The sequence below is a fragment of the Marmota marmota genome, unplaced genomic scaffold, assembly GCF_001458135.2.
Source record: "Marmota marmota marmota unplaced genomic scaffold, marMar, whole genome shotgun sequence".
Lineage (NCBI taxonomy): Eukaryota > Metazoa > Chordata > Mammalia > Rodentia > Sciuridae > Marmota > Marmota marmota.
The window spans coordinates 5,771,188-5,795,923 of NW_025999853.1; the positions used below are offsets into that span (position 1 = coordinate 5,771,188).

The 24,736-nt window shown below is 36.4% G+C and overlaps 1 protein-coding gene across 12 annotated transcripts in view; it reads right to left on the minus strand.

The window, feature by feature from the left end:
- Positions 1 to 24,736, minus strand: part of Ric8b (RIC8 guanine nucleotide exchange factor B) — a 114,256-nt gene that overhangs the window by 88,925 nt on the left and 595 nt on the right. For 7 of the 12 annotated variants that reach the window (XR_007347380.1, XR_007347379.1, XR_001503221.2 and 4 more), the window contains exon 2: positions 16,148 to 16,195. The exons of 2 other annotated variants lie outside the window; for them this stretch is intronic. Coding sequence is in view for 4 of the 10 variants with exons in the window: in XM_048802580.1 (XP_048658537.1) it covers positions 16,148 to 16,195 (48 nt within the window). In the remaining 6 variants the exon portion in view is untranslated. Of the gene's footprint in view, positions 1 to 16,147; positions 16,196 to 24,249; positions 24,710 to 24,736 lie in introns of those variants that run through there. 3 more of the 12 variants (XM_048802602.1, XM_048802597.1, XM_048802590.1) reach the window with 2 other exon arrangements.

The window sequence follows — 24,736 nt, forward strand, 5'->3', positions numbered from 1 at the left end:
ATGGAGTATTACGCAGCACTGAAAAATGACAAAATCATGGAATTTGCAGGGAAATGGATGGCATTAGAGCAGATTATGCTAAGTGAAGCTAGCCAATCCTTAAAAAACAAATGCCAAATGTCTTCTTTGATATAAAGAGAGAGCAACTAAGAACAGAACAGGGAAGAAGAGCATGAGGAAAAGATTAACATTAAACAGAGACGAGTGGGGGGAGAGAAAGGGAGAGAGAAGGGAAACTGTATGGAAATGGAAGGAGACCCTCATTGTTACACAAAATTACATATAAGAGTTTGTGAGGGGAAAGGGGGAAAAAAAAACAAGGGAGAGAATTGAATAACAGCAGATGGGGTAGAGAGGGAAGATGAGAGGGAAGGGGAGGGGGGATAGCAGGGGATAGGAAAGGTAGCAGAATACAACAGTCACTAATATGGCATTATGTAAAAATGTGGATATGTAACCGATGTGATTCGGCAACTTGTATTTGGGGTAAAAATGGGAGTTCATAACCCACTTGAATCAAATGTATGAAAGATGATATGTCATGAGCTTTGTAATGTTTTGAACAACCAATAAAAAAAAAAGTCAGAGAAAGGATTTTGGAGGTCCAATTTGGAATTTCTTTGTAAAAAGCTAAAGAGAGATTTTTAAAAATAAATACTTATGCAACTCGGTTCACATATATTTAGCTTAATATTATATCTAAATACTTTGAGGATTTTTCCTACTTATAGTACAGGAGGAAATGAAAATTCCCTCTTTTATTTAGTGAATAAAAAGGTCTGTGGATGAGGTTTTATCTCACTTCTTATATTTCTTCTCTAACTTTCTTTCTTATACATGTACATTTTTCAGTAACAAAATCCTTCTGGCTATGTTTTATATTGTGGTGATCCTGCCCAAAACACAAGAGTTCCAAGTAACGATAATTAAATGAGTTTGGCTCAACTTTCTTTACTCATTAGCAATCCTGAGAAAGACATGTTGCATCATCAAGAATTCATTAGCAGTTGAGAGAGACAACTTAGGTGTAAATGAAAGCTTACAAAACCAATCAGTTGGCCTTCCTTTCTTGTCTAGTGGCAGAAATGGGTATGTAAAAACTTTTTATTTATCTTCAACTCTGTACCAGATACCTCTGCTTCTCCTACTACTTAAGCATCTTTGTTTTCCAGAAAGTCTTTTTCTCCACATTGCTTATGAGACTTTGGTCTTTTAAGTTAATACATTAGATACAGAAGTATGTTCATTTGTTGGATATTAGAATTTACCATATGAGCCCATTTAGTCATTAGAAAATTCTTAGCGTAAGTAGTTTGACTACGTAGTATATTAACAAGTTTGGAAAAGAGCACTATCACAACATTGACCTCATGTTGATGGCTTATATAGATCCTGATCCCATGGATCTTTTTTTTTTTTTAATATTTTTTTAGTTGTAGTTGGGCACAATATCTCCATTTTGTTTATTTATTTTTATGTGGTGCTGAGGATTGAACCCTGGGACTTGCACGTTCTGGGCAAGCGCTCTACCGCTGAGCCACAACCCCAGCCTTCCCATGGATCTTTGTAGTCTTTTTCAATGTACTAAGATCTTTCCTATAAACATTTCTTTGGAGTTCTCTTATTTTATCTCCACTGTCATCTACCCCACAATAATCAATGACTTCTTCTGAACTAGTTCCTGTCTCTTTGATTCCCTGCTTCTCTGCTCTAGTAGCCTAGGAATGTACAGATGATAGGGATTCTGATGGTAAATTGATCTATGGACTGAATGTGTCCTGTTTACCTCCTACCTGTTGAAGGTCTACCCCCATTGTGATGATATCTGGAGATGGGGCTTTCAGGAGGTGATTAGGGTTATAGGGGACAATAATAAGGGTGGGGCCCAGAACTGGTGGGATGAGTGCCCTTATAAGGAAGAGACACCCAAGAACTTACTTTCTCTGCATATAATTCAGAGAAGAGGTCATGTGAGCACATGGAGAAGGCAGATGCATACAAGTTAAGAGAAACCACCTTGGAATGATACCTACCCTTGGGGGCTCCTTGATCTAAGAATTCCCAGCCAGTGAGAAATAAGTTTCTGTTGTTTAAGCCACACATATTTTGTTATGAAGAAGATCAAGGCAGCTAAGAACAGGGACAAAAGGGAAGCTAAGTTGTCTCAATGCGATAGTGTTGTGATATTAGAGGTCTCCAAGGTATAGGAACCCATTAGTAGTACAGTCATTCCTTGGTATCTGCAGGGGATTGGTACCAAGACTACTTCAGAGATACCCAAATCCAGGGATACTCAAGTTCCTTACATTAAAATGCTACAGTATTTGTATATAACCTATGCATATCTTTCTACATACTTTAAACCATCTCTAGATTACTTATAACGCCTGATGCGATGTATATGCTGTGGAATGTACAGATGATAGGGATTCTGATGGTAAATTGATCTATGGACTGAATGTGTCCTGTTCACCTCCTACCTGTTGAAGGTCTACCCCCATTGTGATGATATCTGGAGATGGGGCTTTCGGGAGGTGATTAGGGTTATAGGGGACCTAATAAGGGTGGGGCCCTTATTATGTGCTACATAGTTGTTATAATATATGGTTTAGAGAATAATAAGGAAAAGAATCCACAAATAATTAGTATAATTTTTCTTCTAATATATTTATCTGTAGATGATTGAAGTGGTAGATGTAAAATCCAGATATGGAAAGCCAATTGTATAGCAGAAAAAGCAGAAAGAATATTTGGGTTCTTTCGAGTTCATATTTCTACTATTTTCTGAACTTGGATCTACAGCAATTTACTTAATTGTTCTGAAGCTGGATTTTCTCATCTGTAAGACAGAAGTCGATCTATGTCACAGGCTTAATGAAATTATTTAATATAGCAGCTGCTGAGAGAACATTAAGGTATAGGCATCTTATATTTATTTAATGGGAAACAGTACAATTGAAATAAAGGAAACACCTGCATTCAAACTCTAGCTCTGCCCCTTGTGGTTATGTGATCTTGGGCAAATTTCTGGAAGTCACTTGAGAGTCATTTCCTTATCTCTAAAATTAGGGATAATAACTACGTCTTATAAATATAAAATGAGATGACATTTTAAAACTTCTAGTCTAGAAGTTTTTTTCTGGCTAGTAGAAGGCACATTATATCATAAGGACAGTCAGATGAAGAAATAAATCAAGAAATACTGCCAGGCATATTCTATACTGCCAAAAAACAGCTGGAAAGATTTTAACATGTATTTTTCTTTTAATGGCAAGGCCATTTAATATTCTACAGATTCTATACTATTTAGATTTTATAGTATACAATACTAAGTACAGAGCCCTAATATAAACATATAACTAAAAATGTTCCCAATTTAAAAATTCAGTGCAAACAAATTACTTAAGAGAAATATATTCTAACTAAGTGACATCTATTTTGGGTTAATGAGCTATAAAAGAATGTGGCTCAAATAATTCATAATAAATGAATAAGGAATGCCAAGTATTTTTCAATATACAGCAATTTAAGTTGTGTATTAAATGGTTGGAGGAATAAACTATAAGGAAATTTAGCCAGAAAAAAAAGCTTCTTGAGGAATGTATTAGACAATCTCAGAAAAAACTGAGAAACTGATTGGCAGGAAGGAGATATAAAGGTAAGTCAAATGGTGAACAATAAGAACAGAAGTAGAGAAAAATATGGGTAAACCAGGAGAATTAATCAAAGCAGATTTAAAGTTCATGTTAAGTACAGCTTTCTAAATGAAGCTATCCAAAGCAGAGTGGCTGCTGTGAGCTTCTCATTACTCAAAGTATTCAGTCAGAGTGTGATGATCCTTAACACTAGCATTTCTGAGAAGGAATCGCTGTACTGGAGATATTCTGATTCCCTTGCTGAGCTGTGAGCTCCCTGAGGATCAGCCCTGCAAAGATGATCACTGAAAGAAAGAAAGAAAGGAGACCTAAGACCTGGTTTGAGTCCCAGCTCTCCAACTCATTGGGAACTTGGGTAAGTTAATCTCTCAAGTTTTCACCTATAAATGGAAAAGTTGGAAACACTGGTAATGGCTGGTCAGTCTATCATAACTCTGAATTTTCCACTAATTGAAAATGTGTGAAATTTCCATTTTTCTTAGCATGTGTGATCAACATTTTTAAGGCAGGAAAAAAGCTAACTAGAGAAAAAGAAACCTTGGCAAAAAATAAAAATAAGTCTGAGGCATCTAAACAACATCTGTAACACAGCTAAGTTCTACAGGTCAAATACTATACTGTCTATGGGAAGAGTTGACATAGACATCTTTACTAGTTACCCTGTTCAGTCACTTACACTGGAAAGCATGTTTCTGTTTCCTGTCAATGCTGATAATTAGTTCATTGTCAAAGCTTTGTCTATGCTCTTCATCAAATCTCAAATTTTGGACTAAAATTAGAAAATGAATAGAATCAATTCATAAACTACCCAATGGGTCAATCCAATTATTAATGAGTGGCAATGTGGTGAAACACATGGGCTATGAAGCCAGACTGCCAAGACTTGAATCATGGTCTCCTACTTCACTAGTTTAGGCAAGTTATTTCTCTGTGTGCCTGTTTCCTCACCAGTAAAATAAGCAAAACAACAATATCTACTTTATAGCTTTGCTGTGAGAACTAAATGTGTTCATATTTATGCAGTGCTTGGAATAGTGATGAGCATATAGTGTATGTTATCTATTAGAATTTATTTCTAAAAGAGCTTCATCAAAATATAATTCACATACCATAAAGTTCACCCTACTGAAGTACATATCCATCTATATTTAGTATACATATTCACACGTATGCAAATATCATTGGCATCTAATTTTAGATGAGTCTCATCACTCCCCAAAGAAACCCAATACCAACCGGCAGTAAGTCCCGATTCCCCTCTTCCACTAACCCCTGGCAATCACTAATCTACTTTTTATCACTGATCTGCTATTCTAGACATTTCACATTAATGGAATCATAAAATACGTGGCTTTTTATGACTGGCTTCCTTCATTAACAATAATGTTTTCAAGGTCCATCTGCCTCTTTTTTTTTTTTTTTTTAAGAGAGAGAGAGAGAGAGAGAGAGAGAGAGAGAGAGAATTTTTTTTAATATTTATTTTTCTTTTTCATCTTTGTTTGTATGTGGTGCTGAGGATCGAACCCGGGCCGCACGCATGCCAGGCGAGCGCGCTACCACTTGAGCCACATCCCCAGCCCCATCTGCCTCTTATAAGTTATTTTATTTCCTTTTATAATCAAATAATATTTCACTATATGAATATATAACATATTTTATCTGTTTACCAGCTGATGAACATTTTGGTTGTTTCTACCTTTTGGCTATTATGAATAATGCTGTGGTGAACATTTGTGTACAAGTTTTTGTATAGACATACAGTCCCATTTTCTTTTACAATAAATCTATTGTAGCAAATTGATACCCAGAGTACAACTGTTAAATTATGTTAACTGTTTAACCTTTTAACTGCCAGATTATTTTCTAAGGTGGCTACACAATTTTACCCTCACCAGCAGTATATGAAGATTTTGCTTTTTCCATACTCTTTGTTAACGCTTGTTATCATCATTTCTTACTATCTTACTCTTTTATTTTAGCCATCCTCGTGTGTGTGAACTCCTATTTAATGGTGGTTTTGATTTGCCTTTCCCTGATAACTAATGTCAAGTATCTTTTGATTTGCCTTTCCCTGATAACTAATGTCAAGATATCTGAATATCTTCTTTGGAAACATGTTTATTCAGATTTTTTGCCCATTTTTAAGTTCAGTTTTCTTTTCTTTTTTTTTTTTTTTTGAGTTCTTTATATACTCTAGATATAAATCTCATCAAATACATGATTTGCAAATATTTCATCCCATTCTGTGGGAGATATGTGCATATATATATATATATATATATCATCCTTTGAGGCACAGATTTTTTTAGCTTTGGAAAGTCCAATTTATCTATTTTTCCTTTTGTTCATGCTTTTGGTATTATCTATAAAAATTCGTGTCAAAAAATCTGGGGATATGAAGATTACTTCTGTTTTCTCCTGAAAGTTTTATGACTTTACCTCTTATATTTGGATCTTTGGTCCACCTTTTTTTTTTTTTAATATGGTATGAGGTAAGGATTCATATGTGTTCTTCTACATATGGCTACTTAGGTGTCATATCACATTTGTTAACAGCTATATATTCATCCTCATGCCAGTTCTGTCTTGCTTAACATTGCTCTATGTTTTGGGACTGAAAACTTGAGTTATTTAAGTTTTGTTTTTTCCAACTGTGTTTTGGATATCCTGTGCCTGTTGCAATTTCACATGAATTTAGAACTGGCTTATTGATTTCTACAAAGAAGCTACTTGGGATTCCAAAAGGGATTGTACTGAATCTGTGGATCACTGTGAAGAATACCAACAATTTAGCAATAGTAAGTCTTCCAATCCATGCACATGGTATGTTTTCTCACTTAGATTTTAATTGCTTTCAACAATGTTTAATAGATTTCAAGGTTTGAGTCCAAATTATGTCCTTAGGGCTTAGTATATACATCTTATCATAATTTGCTCCAGATTTATACTGTTAATTCCTTTGGGATATAGAAATGTTGTTTCTATACAGCACTCTTCCTTTTCTCCTCTTTTCGTAGTATTATTGTTACTCATATTTTATATATACATATATGTATGTACATATACGTTGCAAACACAATAGTATATTACTATAATTATTACTTTATATAATTCTATGAAAGAATCTAAGGGAAGAGAAGAAGAATATACTTAAGAGCTTTTGTTGTATTAGCCTTTGTGTTTATCATTTCTGGTTCTATTGATTTGTACTTGTGAATTCTAGTTTCCTTCTGGAGTCACTTTGTTTAATTACCTTTACTCATGCTCTTTATTTTTTTTTCCCTATGGATTCAAATTGCCTTTGGAGTCACTTGCTTTCAATCTCAAGAACTTGTTTTAGTACTTCTGGTAAGATGGGTAAGCTAGCAACAAACTCCATTTTTGTTTTGTTTTGTCTTTTTGAAATCTAGAAATGTCTTTATTCTCCCTGAATTGCTAAAACAGTTTTGTTGGGTGCAGGATTCTTGGATCAGGTTTTTACTTTGGGCACTTTTCTGGTCCACGTATTACTGAGGTTCCCTTGTAAATGATGAGTCATTTTTCTCTTGCTGTTTTCAAGATTTTCTCCTTGTCTTTGTCTTCTAGTATTTTAACTGATGTATCCTTCTGTGAATCTCTATGAGTTCAACAAACTTCCTGAAGTAGATTTCCAATAAATTTAGGGAGTTTTCAGCCATGATTTCTTCAAATGTTTTCTTTTCATTTCTCTTTCTCCTCCTGGAACTCACATTGTGCATATACTGCTGTGAAAAAATATTGTCCCACATTTCTCTTGAGGCTTTCTTCACTTTATTCTTTTTTCCTGTTTTTCATTTTGCCTACTCTCTACTGAGCTAACTTCAAGTCTCTTTATTTTTCCTTTTCCCAGTTCCTATTTACCGTTCAATTCCTTTAGTGAATTTTTGTTATTGTAGTTAACTCTTCTTTTTCAACTACAGAATGTCCATTTGACTTTAAAAAAAAAACAAAACTCTCCTTTCTCTGTATTGTTTTTCTTCACTTGATCTGGCATTGTTATCACATCTTCTATTGCTGAAGTTTTTGTTGAGTCCTACATCTGGTCACTCTCACAGGCAGTTTCTTTTACCTGCTTTTTTCCATCTATGGGTCATTCTTTTCTGTTCCTTTCCATCTCATAATTTGGGGGTGATGACACTTTATATATTATAGCAACTCCAATTTCTGGTCAACTCTCCTTTTCCCCTGGTCTAGGACTTGCTATAGTTATTTGCTTATTTGATTAATGACTGGCTGAATAATTTCAGTGAAGTTTATTCTCTCCCATCTCTCCTCTCAGTGTGAAGCCCTGATGGTGCACTTTAGGGGGTACACCCTTGGATATGCCCAGGAACTTTGGTATGACAGTGTCTTTGACAAGTATCCCTTCGACTTTCTCTTTTTTGACCACACTCAGGTGCTGTTCTAATTGCTGGTTGATTGACCTATTGTTTTCTACACTGTCCTGGGACAAAAACTACTCCACAAACTGAACTAATCCATTGGAGCTCTTTTGAATAGACAATTCCTAAAGTTACTTGAAATTTGTTTCCACCACAAAAGTTCCTTCCAGCTATCCTTCCCCTCCTTTCTCTCTAACAAACTAGCTGGCCTTTAGATTAACCTGTATTTCTAATGAATCTGTCAATCTACCCCCAAAAGCCTTTCACAACCCTTAGGCATGACTTCTCCACACTCCACTACACAAGTCAGTGCAACTGACAGCATTCATGCCTCTCTGTTGCAAAGCCTGCTTCTCCCACTGAGCAAAATTTCTGAGCCCTGCCTTTGATGCTGGAGGTAGAGACAATGGCATGCTTCTGAGTGACACACCTACTTTAAAAGTTGAGAGTTCAGTTGAGGTAGGTGTGCAGTAGCCCCAGGTCTCTTGGTTTGCTTTCCTGGGGTAGAACCATGTCCCACCAGCCAGGATAAGCACAACTGTGGCCTTACTCTTCTCAGCAGTGTCACACTTAAGGTACAGCCTCTACTCCATGGGCAGTGATTAGATGGAAGCTAAGAGGTCTCTGAAACAGGTAGCTGGAAACAGAATGAGAATTGTCCCTCCCAGGAAGACAGTTCTCCAGCTGAGCAACGGGGGAAGAGGGAACTCTATGTTCTTCACTGCTCCAGTCTGGAGAAGAGTTTCCATCTTAACTGAAAGAGGAAAATGAGGGGGCAGGTGGCATTTCAAATACCAGTCTTTCACTTTTCTTACTAAGTTTTAGATTTTCTTGAATAAATGTTTATTTAACTGACTATATACCATTGGGATTATTTCCAAAGACTTAAAATAATTGTTTTTAAAAATAATTTTTGCCAGGTCTGGAAATGTAGCTCAGTGATAGAGTGCTTGCCTAGCATGTGTAAAGCACTGGGTTCAATTCTCAGCACTGCATATAAATAAATAAAATAAAGATCCACTGACAACTAAAAAAATGAAATAATAATTTCATTATTGGAAAGCAGGCATGCAGAACTCCATACATTGTTATGGCTGGAAGATGAACTTATTAATGAAATTTTTATATGACACAATGCATCTGGGGCTCTAAAGTACACATTAAAGATAGTATTCTTATTGCCCCAGACAGAAAACCCAAAAAGTGATCTACAAATCATGTACAGACTGCCACACCTATGGCCTACGACATCAGAAGAGCTATTCTGTCATTTCCCCCTAGATTTAGTGTCTTTCAATGCCTTGGCATAACATCTAAAATGAGAAGTGGAGTTTGAAATGAAATTTAAAATTATTTTATTTGAACTACCGTGAGGCATTCATCCTATCCTAAGATATAACTCAGCCTTTCCAAGTCAAGTTTTGTGACAGATTCCAGCTAGACAGAAACTTTTAAAAATTAAAAAGTTTAGATGTTCTTTTGGTATAGTATACTCTTTAAAGAAATCAAGATAAATTATCTTTGAAGCTGTTGGTTCCAAAGTAAGAACTATATATATATCATGTATCAAAACACCCCCTTAGGTAAAGACATCAAATAAAATTTGAGCCATATCTGCAAGAGAGAAAGCTTATTTTGTTTTAGTAAAAATCAGAGTTTGGCAATTTCAGATGACAGAAATAAGTATAAAGGACCTTCAGAAAAAGCATCCATGCCTCAAGCTATTCCCAAGCACAGATTCACAGTCAAGGATATATGGTTCTATATTGGCACATTTTTCTCAGAAGAATTTAATACAGCCCATTCATTTTCTATCATCTACAATGGCAATTCTCATGTATCTGTAAGAGAAAGTGCCAAATCAAACATTATATGCAAATAGCCAGTTTAGGAACCTAGGCCCAACACAGGACCTGGCATACAGGAATTATTTTTTTAAAAATTATGGACTACAGAAATCTCTAATATGCCAAATATATCCAAGTCTGGGGGTGGGGAATGAAAAGAAAAAAATGGCAAAATGGACATTTATATTCATATACATTCATTTCATGTCATAAACTGGCTCTGTAACTAATAATATCCTAAACCTAACAGCATTTTTATATACCCCAAAAGAAATATGTACAGTAATCAAGAAGGTTCAATTTTAGAGGAAAATATATAATTTTAAGAAAAGAAAATATTGTTCTTGTCTTACATCTCAAATAACACTATTATAAAATAATATATAGCAATATTAGGTTCTTATAAAATTATTCTTCTTAAATTGTTATAGTCTGTTATAACAAAAAAGTTTAAAATACAGAAAAGGGAACAAAAAAAAATAACCCACAGTAACAGTATTCTAGTAGTACCACTTAGTGAATTTCCTTGTAGTCATTTATTTTTTTTAATATCTTTATTTTGTTTGTTTATTTTTATGTGATGCTGAGGATCGAACCCAGTGCCTCACCTGTACGAGGCAGGTACTCTGCCACTGAGCCACAGCCCCATATCATTTCTTTGTATAGTTTTCATTAGTTTTACACGGTTATGATCATAATATATGCATACTTTTGAATCCTACTTTCTCAGTAAGCAACATAGTAAAGGTGTGCTTTAAGATTCTGCTGTATAGTTAAAAGAGAATCAAAAACACAAAACCAAACAACTTGTAACAATCACAAGAATTCTGGCCTCCTTCAATCTCCAAGTTCCTTACAATCATTTAGTAGGCATCTACTGTATGTGACTATTCTATGTCACGTGTAGTGGTAGGGGTAAAGATATAAAGATAAGTAATCCAGAATTCTTGTCCTCAATGAGCTCACAATCAATTTGGCAATTACCTCATGTCTTAGCAGAAATATGGGCTTACCTGTGTGAGTGTGAAGTAATGAAATATGCACAAAACCTAGCAATTTTAAACTTTACTCTTCAGAGGAAACTTACTATATTCACCAAGATTTATCTCAGACAACAAGTATTTCCACATTTGATAAGGCTTCATTCTTATCTTACAGGTTAAAGAGCTGCAAGCTTTTACTTATTTTATGACATCTTTTTCAACTTTTGCAATTAGTACTTTTTATTGGTTTTGAGGTCTTGGGCTTTCATTTCCTCAAGAGGTGCATTTTCAGATTATTCATTATTTTCCTCCTCCATCCTACATATTTGCATGATACATTTGTTTATGTGCTAGCAGGTAATCACAGTCTACCAATTTAGGTAGAAAATGTAAAGCAAATGCTTCAATAAACACAGGTGCTTAGGTGCTTATATCTAAATATACAACGATCCACATGCACTGGAAACTATTTGCATAATATGCTCAAACATTAGAAGTTGTATCTGCCTTTACTGGTTGTGAAAAATTTAAGTACTCTCAGTTTCTAATTTCCTTTGCTAACTTCCATTCTATCTAGTTGCCCAAGTAGTGTCTCAAGTTGTGAAATAAAAGATAAAACAAGGTAATGGATCATAATTTTAAATCTTCTGAAATATATCTCAAATGATAATAAGAGGAAGCTATACAGTGGTAAGTTGTGAAAAGAAAGCACAGAACAGTGAGAAAAATCTGTTTTCTGTTTGAGGCTCTGCCACTTCCTAGTGGTGTGAGCATTAATTAGCAAGTTGTCATCATGTGAACCTCAGTTTTCTTATCCATAAAATAGGAATATTCTCATCTTACAGGTACTAGTGCTGAGAAGCAAAACTTTCTTAAAATGCAGAACACTACTAAGAATCAGAACTGAGTCTAAAGACCATTCATTTATAACCATATCCTGAAAAGCTCATATAATCAGGTTTTATTTTTCTGAAGAGCACTGTTCCCTTACACTACTACTTCTTTTTTTCTTTTAAATATTTTTCAGAGAGAGCACCATACTTTTGAGAGGGATGGTGCTGTTACCAAGTGGTTTCTGGCAAAAGACTCCAGAAACACATTTAGGAAAGAGAAAAGGAGAACAAAACAGCAAAATAAATTGCGCAGTAATCCGAATTTTATTTTCAATTGGGTTTAATGTAGATAAATGGCAATACTCTATGAGTCTCTGCATTAATAACTTACAGTGCTGTTGGGTGTAATCTTTTCCAACTGCCCAATAGTTTTGATGTAAAAATCTAAAAAGAGCTTTAGGCATGAAGGAGTCAATAACGGTTTTAACCCTTGGAGACTTAAACAGATTTGTTTGCCGATGTTTTTCCATTAATGAAGATTACCTAGTGAAGTCCCTAATGACACTTGTTTATAACAGATCTCCCAGGAAGCAGAAATCTACACACTATAACCAAAGTTAGCACTACTACAGAAATTACTCTCTCCAGATATCTAAAAGTTAATAAAGATCTCTATACCTGCAGATTCAACCAACATCCAGATCAAATACATTAGGAAAATAATTGCATCTGTACAGAACATGTAGACTTTTTTTTCATTGTTCCCTAAACAGTAATATATAACAAGTATTTACATGCATTTACATTGTACTAGTAAAAGCTTAAGGAAGGATGTACATACATCATATGCAAATGCTACACCCTTTTATATAAAGGACTTGAGCACCTGGAGATTTTGGTAGCCAGGAACAAACCCACGTAGATACTGAGGAATAAGAGTGCTTGGAAAAATGTAAGGTTTTTCTACTACCCTACAGGAAATAAACAACATGCTTTATTAACAACTGTGTGGGAAATTTCTCTCCCTCAACTAAAATTTACATAAGGTGAGGGAAACTCTGTCTGAATGTGCTGATTTTGACCAGTGAAAGTAATACTGAAGATTCGAAAGTCAGATTCCTATAGCACTATGAATCTGTATGGGTAGTATAGATTTTCCCAAGTAAACATGTCACAGCCTCCTTCCTAGGCTGAATTCCCATCATGAATTTGTCGAACAATACATTCTTTTTTTTTTTTAAAGAGAAAGAGAGAGAGAGAGATAAAGACAGGGAGAATTTTAATATTTATTTTATTTTTTTAGTTTTCAGAGGACACAACATCTTGTTTGTATGTGGTGCTGAGGATCGAACCCGGGCTGCACGCATGCCAGGCGAGCGCACTACCACTTGAGCCACATCCCCAGCCCAAACAATACATTCTAATACCTTCTTTTTTCCCCCATTAACTCTTCCATTAGCACATAACAGGATTTTCCCCTCTTTACTATATTACAGTATTTCATTATGTAAATTTGCCAGTTTCTTCAAATATTCTCTAATTGCTGGATGCTTAGTTGTTTCCAATCTTTTGCTTTTATGTACACTATTTCAATGAATAACTTTGGGTTCAATCTGTACACAGAATACTGAGTGACACTCTATGGTCAAAGGGTAAAAGGCATCTGTAATTTTGATAGATACTGCCAGTTCGTCTTCCACAGACACCATGCCACTTTGCACTCACATCAAATGTATGAGTATTTATTTTCTATAAAATAAAATAAAATACTATAAAATATTAATATGTGACTATAAAAATACACATACCATAGACCACTCCCTAAATTCTGATTCAGTAGATAAAAGGGTTGGACAGAGTAGGACTATCTTGAAAAACTACCCAAAAGCACATTTCTAATTGAGAAATCCCCATTTTTAAAGGTATTCTTTGTCTTATTTACGTTGTTCAAATCCAAAAGAAAGTCTCCTTTAGTCTCTAAAATTTACACTCCATGATCACTCATTCAATACTTTTTGAGTGCTTATAATATGCTGGGTACTCCAGATGCCAAGGATATAATGGTAAATAACAGTATCCATCATCAGGTATCCTCATGATCTAACAACGAAAGGCACAGAAATATAATGATAAGGTATAAATATTAAGCATAAGAGACGTACATAAACTGTTATAACATTGAAGGGGGGAACTTTATCCTAACTGAAATGCTGGAGGAGGACTGCTGAAGGAGGTGCCTCTAAGATGAGGAGGAATTAACTAGTTAATCAAAAGGAAAAGAGGTAAACACAAAGAGGGCACTCTAAGTTGAAAACAACACATGCAAAAGTAGGAAGGAAAAAATGGATGAGATATGTATGTGTATGTCACTGCAAATATCTTATATGGCTAAAACATAAAATACAAGACAGTGAGAAAATACAGGCTGCAGAAACAAAGATCAGATCACTGAGCATCTACTATGTCACATTAAGAAGACGGAATTTTATTCTATAGGCAAAAGTTAACTAAAGGGTTTTAAGGCTGAGAATGACATGGTCAAATTGCTATTTTAGACTTATTGACAATCAGCTGGAAAAGCAAGTAATTGGAAAATGAAAGAACAGTTAGAAAACTGATGCAGTAATCCAGATGACAGTATCAGGGTAAGGATTAAGGGAAAATGGACTGAAGAAATCTTAGGAGGTAAAATTAGATAGATACACATGTTAGATGTGGGGATAGAGGTGAATGAAAAGATAATTTCAAGGTGGTATCAATCTGGTACCAGGGAAGAACTAGATTGTTTTTATAACATAAATATGTATTGATGTAATAATTTTTCAATCGGGAGACAATGCCTGTAATACCTTGTTCCTCTAATAAGAGTCTCATATCTACAGGTAGCAGAATTTTCCACTGACATGAGACAGCGGGCCCATGGAGTGACACATTCTATTTCTAAAATGTCTTTCAGGAAAACACCCCAAGATTGCCCTCCATGTTAAAGAACTCTTCATGTGTCAGGCGTGAGGGAAAGAGAGGACTGTCCTCTATCAGAAAATAATTCCATCTTCTTGTTTTCTCTTAATAGCATCAGAAATTTGCTTCCACAGTGAGGTTCAGGGTGTTAAGCATGACACTTTGTTGACCTTTATTCTCACACTCAGGCTGTCAGGTATTCAACTGTCCTGGTGCAAGCAAATCAGAGTGACTAGAAGAGCTCATGGAAAATGTGCGCAGACTGGGCTGGGGATGTGGCTCAAGCGGTAGCGCGCTCGCCTGGCATGCGTGCGGCCCGGGTTCGATCCTCAGCACCACATACCAACAAAGATGTTGTGTCTGCCGAAAACTAATAAATAAATATTAAAATTAAAAAAAAAAAAATGTGCGCAGAAGCCTGGGAAGCACTAAGCACTAAGCACAGTTCCTACAGCTCATAGGGAAGTGTTTGGCACCTGGCCTTCCTCCCCATATCCAAATCCCCTGTCCAGACTTCTAGACTATGACACCTGCTCCATTCCCCTGAATTTGTCTATCAGCGAAGTACTAAATTTAAGCCTTTTTTTTTGGCCAGGCACAGTGGTGCACACCTGTTATCCCAGTGGCTCAGAAAGCTGAGGCAAGAGAATCACAAGTTCAAAGCCAGCCTCAGCAACTTAGCCAAGCCCTAAGCAATTTATTGAGACCCTGTCTCAAAATAAAAAGGGCTAGGGATATGGCTCAGGAGAAAAAAAAAAAAAAAAAGATTTAAGCTATTTTATCTGATTCTGGTATTTTTGAAACCAGGAGAGATGTATGGAGCCCAGCAAAACTAGTGAGTTTATCCTCATCAGCATCATGCTTTAACCAACAAAGTAAAGCAACAACAGGCAACCCCAAAAGGTAGGCATATCCTGCATGGTCATATCTCTGATGCACCCTTTCTTGGAATAACTCCTAGAGTTTCTTGACTTCATCTTCCTCTATGCCCATGAAGCCAGTGACCCAGAAAATTGCTAACAACATACATAACTGCCAGTAAGGGGAAGGATATGTGGTTGAGCTTCTGGTGCTGCGTTACTAAAACCTAACCCATCCCAGCCAAGCTTTACATTAGTAAGAAATTTGGGAAACCTGAAGTACTGCCACCAAACAAAGGCAACCTTTGGCAGTGAGGAAATCTAGGGAAAGGATCCCCCCAAAAGGCTCCCTACCATAACATTCCCATGCCCCTGATTTTTGCAAGTCTAATGGTCCTGTAGGGATGAAGCAGAAGGAAGTTGTGTGTTAACTAAATTAGGCGTCTTTCTTCACCTGCAGGGTTCCTACAAAACAAACCAAAGAAACTAAGTACTAATAATCAACTGAAAATAATTCCACTGCTTAAAATGTCCAGGAATAACACACACACATACACACACACACACACTCACTCACTCACACACACAGAGTAACATCAAGGCTTACCTTTCTCTTATCTTCATCTGTTGATTCAAATTTGAAAGTAGCCCTATGCTGAGGAGGGAAAAAAGGGAAACAAAATTATTTTAAATACACAGATTTTAAACTTAGGCTATGTTTAAAAATACAGGAAATAATATCCCTCTAAAAAGTTGCTTTCCCCTATCTCAATATCTTATTAAGGAAGAGACAGGCACGTAAGCAAATAATTATAAAGCAGTGTGAAAGACTGTAGCAGAAATATACACAAAGGAGTACAGAGAACCAAGTTACTAATTGCCCAGGAAAATTGAAATACTCGAACAAAGCATAGAGCATGTGAACTGTTTCTGGAAGGATAAATGGGAATTTGCCAGGGGGCAAGTGGAGAGCATCCTAGGGACAAATACAAAGACTCAGATGTGTGAAACACTATGATATATTCATGAAACAAGCAGCTCTGAGGCCAGAACACAGGACACATGTTAGGGGATGAAGAAGATGAGAATGAAAAAGTAGGTTGAACAGAGATTGACAGTGTTGCAGAGGAAATTGTATTTCCTTTCTCATATGCAATAAATCTTCAGAAAATTTTAAGGACACAATATTTTAGAAAAGTAATTCTGTAAGAATAAGAGTTTAAATCATGGATCATGGCTCCACCACTTACAAGTTGTGACCCTGAGCAAGTAAACTGACTAGGTTTCTCATCTGGAAACAGAGGGTAGGTTCACAGGTTAAGTGTGAGAGTTCAAAGAGCTAAGGCATATAAAATACTATCTCAGTGCCTGGCATACAGTAAATTTCCAGTAAATATTAGGGTCATAATGATGATGATGCCAATGATATTGAGTAAAAATAACTGAAAGGGAAGAGAATGCTAAGATTCTCCTGAAATAACTGGCAACGCTCTTATTTTCCACTTTGGAACTAAGTAGGAGAGAATGGAGGATAGAATAAACTGACTTAACCACAGAAAAGTGGGTATCAAAGAAATAGAGTACAGAATTCCTCATTTTCCTCTCAAGTTTCAGTCATTATATATATAAATAAATATGTGCATTTATGAATCCTAAGCCCTCCTTTAAATAAAACAAACAAACAAAAAACAACTCTAAACATCCCTCTACTTTTCCTTTGTATTTCTCTCCTTGGCCACATTGACATATACATACTGGCAACCCACCAAGAGATAAGCATATTAAGTAATAAAGATAGAATCACCACAGGTGTTTCTGTGTTGACAGTTTTGTAGAAGAAGCAACTTTGAAATCAAATGAGATGGAGAAATGTTGGCAGAGAAGCAGTTCTGAATATAAGAAATGGTTAGAGGGAAGCCAAGAGGTAAAAAGATATGGACCATTTGAAGAAAGCTCAAGGAGGCTGCCTCAAATATGGATGCAAAATAATTAAAACAGATGAAGTCAGTTAGTAAGGGCACGGATTTAAAAATTTCATCACCTGAAATAGCAGATAGGTAACAGAGAATTAGGGGAAGTAGAATTCTGGAAGAGTATTTCAGGCAGTAGCTCACACGCTAGACTGAAGACTGAGGACATAAAGCCATGTGGAGAACGGGCATCAGAATGGGCATCAGAATGGACACCATCCAGGCATTGCCAGTGGCAGTATAAACTGACACAAACCCTTTACAAACCCTAAAAGGGCAAGTGATTTGGCAACACATATTAGAAACCATAAAAATATTTATTCCCTTTGACCCAGAACTCCTACTCCCAAGAATTCATCGTAATGAAATCATCCAGGAGAGAAAAATTTTGTATGTAGGCATATTCACTGCAATGTTTTTTAATACTGTGAAAGAAAACAGTCAACCTGAACAACCACAAGAGACTGATAAAATGTTGTATAACAATGTTCTATTGAAATATCATTTCAAACTAATAAAATATTACATAGCAAATTTTAAAAAGACTCATCGTTGGAAAATTCTTTTTGTAATAAAAAAGAGAAATTTTTTAAATAAAGGATAAATGTCAGGCGTGGTGGTGCACTCCTGCAATCCCAGCTACTTGGGGGACTGAAGCAGTTTGAGGCTAGTTTGGGTAACTTAGCAAGACCCTATCTCAAAATAAAAATAAAAAAGGTCAGGGATGAGGCTTAGTGGTAAAGCACCCCTAGATTCAATTAATTCCCAGTACCACAAAATAAATAAGTAAATAAATAAATGAAGGATGAAGAATGAATGAACAAGGAAGAAAAAAATGGAAGGGAGAAAGAACATGTTGTAAATCTGAGGACAATACTTAGGAATTTATAGACCTGAGGTTTAGTTAAAAACTAATCTTAAAGATAAGGAAGCAGCAGACATCAGGCTTAAGTTGTAAACAGAAGCTCAGTAAAGGTTCAAAACAAATGTTCAAAACAAATAATCCTACTTAGAAACCAAGAAGGCTTATTTTTTTGCCATTCTACATAAAATATTAATTTTATAAATTATCTGAAATAAATGTACCTAGTTAATATATTATGGTTCTCATATACTGTTTTGGGATTTATATGGAGGGGACAATAAAAAAGAAATTGACTTTTGGAAAGATACCCATTAAGTTATAAAGGTATCTTTTAAATAGTTCCTATGTAGAATTACTCTTTTTAGGTGATAATTTAGAATAATACTCAAGGGCTGATTTTTCCGTTGCATTTCAAATGCAAGGCTAATCCTATCATAAAACCTCAACATTTTTAAAAAGGGAAAAAAAGCTTTAAAAAGCTTTGTCTAACCAGCATGAGGGCTAATTTAATTAGAAAATATATTGGTATGTGAGGCATTACAAATTGAACTCAATGTACTAATCAATTCAGAAGCTCAACCCTCTAAGATTATCTGGATCCAACAGATGTTGGCTTCTATAAGGCTAGTTTCTTTTATCCAATTTGGATCACACCTAACATATTCAGTACCTCTAACCCTATTCTCTCCCCTTTCTAAAGCTAAAATGAGGGGAAAGGGAGCTAGTATTCCTACCTATAAGCACCTTTCTAGAACTGTTATCCAATAGTCAATCACCTCACCTTCTCTAAACACTTCATTTCCAGAGGAACAGGAGCAATAAGTCAAATATAAATGAAAGAGTAAAATCACTGTTCATTCAAGAGATCAAGCAAGCTAGAACAGCTCTGTGACACAAAACACTTGTTATGAGGACTCCTGTTAGGTTTTATACTGTATGAGTAGGCTCTACAAAGCTCAGGCATCAGACAGCCTTGAGTTTGAGTTCAGGCCTGCCACTAAGTGTGACCTTGGACAATTTATTCCACTTTACCACCACCAGATTTTCCTTATTTTTATGTATGGCACCTTGCACATGGCAGATGTTTATCAAATGGCCCTACTGTTTTTACTACATGGCTTGATACGGTGCCTGATCGAATATTGACTTATTAGAGAACTAGGAATTATTTCAAAAAGTTCTGAAGGCATATTCAAACAGCACAAATACAAGGGAATAAATCTAACTGGGGTGGTGTGTGTTGTGCTGTGTTTCATGAACAGAGACTACTTCTTGAACTAAAACTAAGTAATAGATTACATAACCAAATCTGGAAATAAGAACAAGGTATAACAAAGAACAGCCCATTAAACATACTCCTCTGCAAAGACTCAAGAATAACTCAAAGAATCAGCTCACCCTTAGAAGTAGCACCAAAAAGTCCCTACACGGTCCAGAACATTTACATATCCGAATGAAATGTAGAGGCTATATTTCTAGAAATGTCCCAATATTAGGTCTCTAGGACTCAGATTATTTGAGCATATAAATGAAGACTTCATAGCTATTAGTGCAGTTTTCCTCTCTATAAGGACTACTCTTGGAGACCCATCTACTGACAGTACCTTCATTAACTGTTACTCTTCATTTGGCCATAAACTTACCCTATGTCCAAATTCTGCTGGAAGCTTGCTACAGGATAGTCTATGTACCCAGATGGCTTTCCAGTTCCCATCATAGTTGATGACTCTAAGTCAGTTTCTTTACGTATTAAATGAGGAGTTTGAACCTAATTATCTTTGAGATTCCTTTTAATCAAAATATCATAATTCTAGCTTGGGGTATATCTCAGTGGTAGAGCACATTCTTGGCATTTGTGAGACCCTGGGTTTAGTCCCTAGTACCTAAATAAATAAATAAATAAATAAAATCCTGTGATTCAAGGAATCCTAATTTACTGTGTACCTCAGGGCCCTTGATTGCTGTTTTTTGTTGATAATGATGATAATGATAGCAACCAAATCTCTCTGCTAAACCTGTTATCAGAATATGCCCTATAGGAGGAACTGAAGCTTGAATAGTTTAGACTACAGCAATACATATCCAAATGAACAGCTCTTTCTATAATTAAAGTAGAAGTGATTAGGGCTCAAAGGTAGCCAAAGGAAGCAGTATACTGCTCCTGGAAAAAAAAAAAAAAAAAGGCTTTTTCTTCTTTGTTCAAAAACACAGCTGGGCACAGTGGTGCATGCCTGTAATCCCAGCAGCTTGGAGGCTGAGGCAGGAGGATTGTGAGTTCAAAGCCAGCCTCAGCAACAGAAAGATGCTAAGCAACTCAGTGACATCCTGTCTCTAAATAAAATACAAAACAGGGCTGCGGATTGGCTCAGGGGTTGACTGTCTCTGAGTTCAATCCCTGGTACCCGAACAAACAAACAAACATGGGACAGGGAAGAGGTAACATGGCCCTACAAAGAAAGTCCTGGATATGGAATGTGTAGACTAAGTCTGTCACTTTCTAGTTATGTCCTCTTGAGCCTGCAGAGCTGCGCTGTCTCTCTGAACCTCGGTTTTCTATTGAAAGAGACAGAATACTGCCATCTCCCTTATAACTTTTAGTATAAGAGATAATATACAATATGTGAAAGTTCTTAGAATGACACATAATACATTGCAGGTACTCAATAGATGTTAACAGGTGGACTGAGAAGAGTAATAAAAAAAATTGCTCCTACTTAAAAAACAAACAAAAAACCCACCAATTTTCCTATTCTGAATCAACGTGTATTATGCTCTTGATGAATAAGCAAGTTCTTTCTGGGAGAGAGAGATTTTTCCCTTTCCCTAAGATAACAAGGGCTAGTGAATAAAACAAGAGCAGTTGGAAATCAGTGTCTCTGTAACACAGTAGAAAATAAGAGATTCCTGAAGTCAAACAGGTAACTGCTGTGCTAAACATGGTACAAGATACGCCATACTAATGATACCCACTATAAAGTGCAAGGGTCATGGCAAAAGGGAAAAAATGGAATATATCCCTAAATTTCTTATTGTTGTTAACTTGGTGCCACAAGTTTGGTTTTTGCCTTTGCTGTTCAAAGCTAACAATTAAGGGTTACTTCCTCAATGGCAGGCCCTGTTCTAAAATGCTTTATACATATAACTCATTTAAGCCTATCAACAACCCTGTGATACAGATACTATCATTATCCTCATTGGAAAGATGAGGAAACTAAGGCATAGCTAAGCTAAATAACCTGTCCCAGACTACACCTATTATAAAATGATGATCAGCATCCAGGCAGTCTGGCTCAAGAGCCTATGCTCTGGCTCCATAATCTCTTGAGTACCTTGATTGTTATGCTTACAATCCTGAGTGCACACCCCCTCGATGTAGTGTGCTCAGTCTTTGGGTATTATATTTCACTTAATTTAATCCTCACAATAAAGTAAGAAAATTATGTTATTATCTCTATTTTACAGATAAGGCAACTGAGACACAGGAGACCTAAAATAACTTAATCCACACCAGGTACAGTAGTACACACCTGTGATCCCAATGATTTGGAAGGAGGATTGTAAGTCCATGGCCAATGTCAGCAACTTAGCCAGACTGTGTGTCAAAATAAAAAATTAAAAGTGCTGGGGATATGTAGCTCAGTGATAAGGCATCCTGGGTTCAATCTCCAGTACCAAAAAGTAAATAACTTCTTCATAGTCATGAAGCTAATTAATGATAAAGTCAGAATTAGAAGGTTTATCTGATGCCACATCCCACCTTTCTTCCACTACACTTGAAAAGTCTGGTTTTATTAGAGAAATTAAGTAACAAAGAATTTCCCCTCTCCTCTTCCAATCAATGAACTAATCATTCTTTTCTTCCATCATTCATTCCTCTTTTGTTTAAATTCCTCAATGTTCCATTATCATCTCTTATTCCAAACATTTCTCAAATCCATTTTCCAGACAAAGAAACTGAAGCACATGGTATCCAACTTCTATCTTAGAGTTTCAGTCTCCATACACCATAAGCTGGGCAGTTTCACTCCACCCCCCCATTCTTATTGCCTGACCACTGTTATCATATTTCCCCTTCCATTTCATCTGCTCCCAAAGTCTCTTCCTTAGAGGAGAGCAAAGCCTCACTGCAATATGAAGCTCAGCTATTTTCTTCGTACTATAATCAGCCCTACTATACTGATCCTACTAGAATCAGCATTAAACATGACAGTTTTCTTCTGAAAGAGCTAACCGACCCCCTTTACATCAAGTCAGAACATTCTCAGGGTTGGCTTGGCCAAAAAGTACAAGTATCTGGGAATCCTCTGAAGCACTTCAGAATATCATATTAAATAATACACAATGGGAATAACAACTTTAAAAACATTGCCAATGTGAAAAGGGGGAGCTGGAGATGTCCAGGACGTAAGCTTTGACAATGCTTGGCCAGGAATGGTAAATGGAGACCAACCTGGAGAGAGATCAAGGAGAGGAAGAGATAAATTGGAGGAAGCAAATCTGAGGTCTAATTAGTTTAGTCATGAAGGGAAAGAGAAATATTGAATGACGTGATAAGATCCAGTTGGAGGTTGTTCTTCCTCCCTCCTCTATGGAAGAAAGTTCTGATTTATTGCTGGGTATCTGGTAGACAGTAAATGCTAAATAAACATTAGTTGTTTCAACACAATGGCCAAGTTCTCTATTCTATTTCTATCTTTTGAAAATCAATCTATAGCTGCCTCCTATCTTTTCTGGAAAGCAGTAACAAATCAAGATAAAAGAATATAATCTACAAAGCATGAACTCCTACACATCAAGTGAATTTCTCCTAAATCAGATACTAAAACATCAGAAAGTGAAGGGACTGCTGGGCACAATGGCTGATGTCTGTAATCCCAGCTATTTGGGAGGCTGAGGCAGGAGGATCCCAAGTTCAAGGTCAGCCTGGGAACTTACCTGAGATCCTGTCACAAAATAAGAATTAAAAAGTGTTGAGGATGTAGCTCAGCGGTAGAGGACCCTGGGTTCAATCTTCATTAATGAAAAAGAAAGTGAAGGGGCTAAGATATGAATAAAACATAACCAATGCATCCTTCCAAATAAAGTGGCATTGTAGAGAGAGCACTGAATATGGACCTGGACAACCTCCACTCAAATCTCTGCTCCATATTTTATTAGCTGTGTGGACCTAGGATTACATTGTCATCCTCAATTTTACCATTTTTGAAAGTAGGAATACCATCACTCTACTCACAGGGTTATCAGAAACATAAAAATGAAAGTTTTTCATAAAAAGGACCATGCCTTATTTTTGGATCTTTTTCACACAGGGCAGAAATGGCATACTGGCAGCTCAGTAATACAGACCATATGCAAGTGCAATAGTAGGCAAAGAGCAAACACAAAGGGGGAAACCATGCACTGAGGCTAAGAGAAGGAAGAAAGATGTTACATCTAGGGTGTGACTTGGTGTTGGGTGTACTTTCACAGAAGGGAGTAATCAGTCATTCCTATACAATAGTCTTCTAACCTAGTAAAGGTGTGGTATGCTACCTTTTGAAATGAACATGTAAAATTCCTGGAAGGAAAAGTAATGGAGAGCTAACGGGTCCCAGATTCAAAGAAGAGACTGGGATTTAGAACAAGATACTATTTCACTGCAAAGTTGTAAAGTGGAAAGAACAATAAATGGACAGTTTGAAGACCTAGGCTGAAATTCTGGCTCCCAAGTATGACCTTGGGCAAGTTACTTAATCCATCTTGAGTCTTAACTGCAAAACACTGATAATACCTCACAGGATCGCTGTCAAGATTAAAGGATATAATGAATAGCAAAGCTGTTAATGCCATACAAATAATAGGTGTTATTAGGAGTTAGATTCTCCACCCACTTACAACATAATATGTCCATGACCTTGGGGGCGATTTCAGTTCTTTGCACCTCGGTTTCCTCATCTATAAAATGGGAAGGATGATAACATCTACCCTATAAACACTTCGAGGAATCAAATGAGATCATATATGAGATATCAACACCTTGAAAACTGCACAGTGGTGTAGGTATATAAAGAACAGCTATGGTTGCTGACATGTTTTATGCATGTCAAAGGCTGGGTTTATACAGAGAAGCGCGTATTTTTATGCTATACAGGTGAGGAAGCCTCGCATACATTTATGCATCCAAGAGTGCCGCACCGGGCAAAAAAACGAACAGGTATGGATTCTGGGGGTGTGACTGGCACGCTTAAGAAGAGGTCCCTACGACGGGCTGACGAACCAGGAATCAGAGGGGTGGGCACCGGAGTTGGGGTAGGGGGGGGATGAGGATGCACGGATGGGAAAGGCTGGGGGCACAAACACGCATGCCCAAGCCGGAAACCTT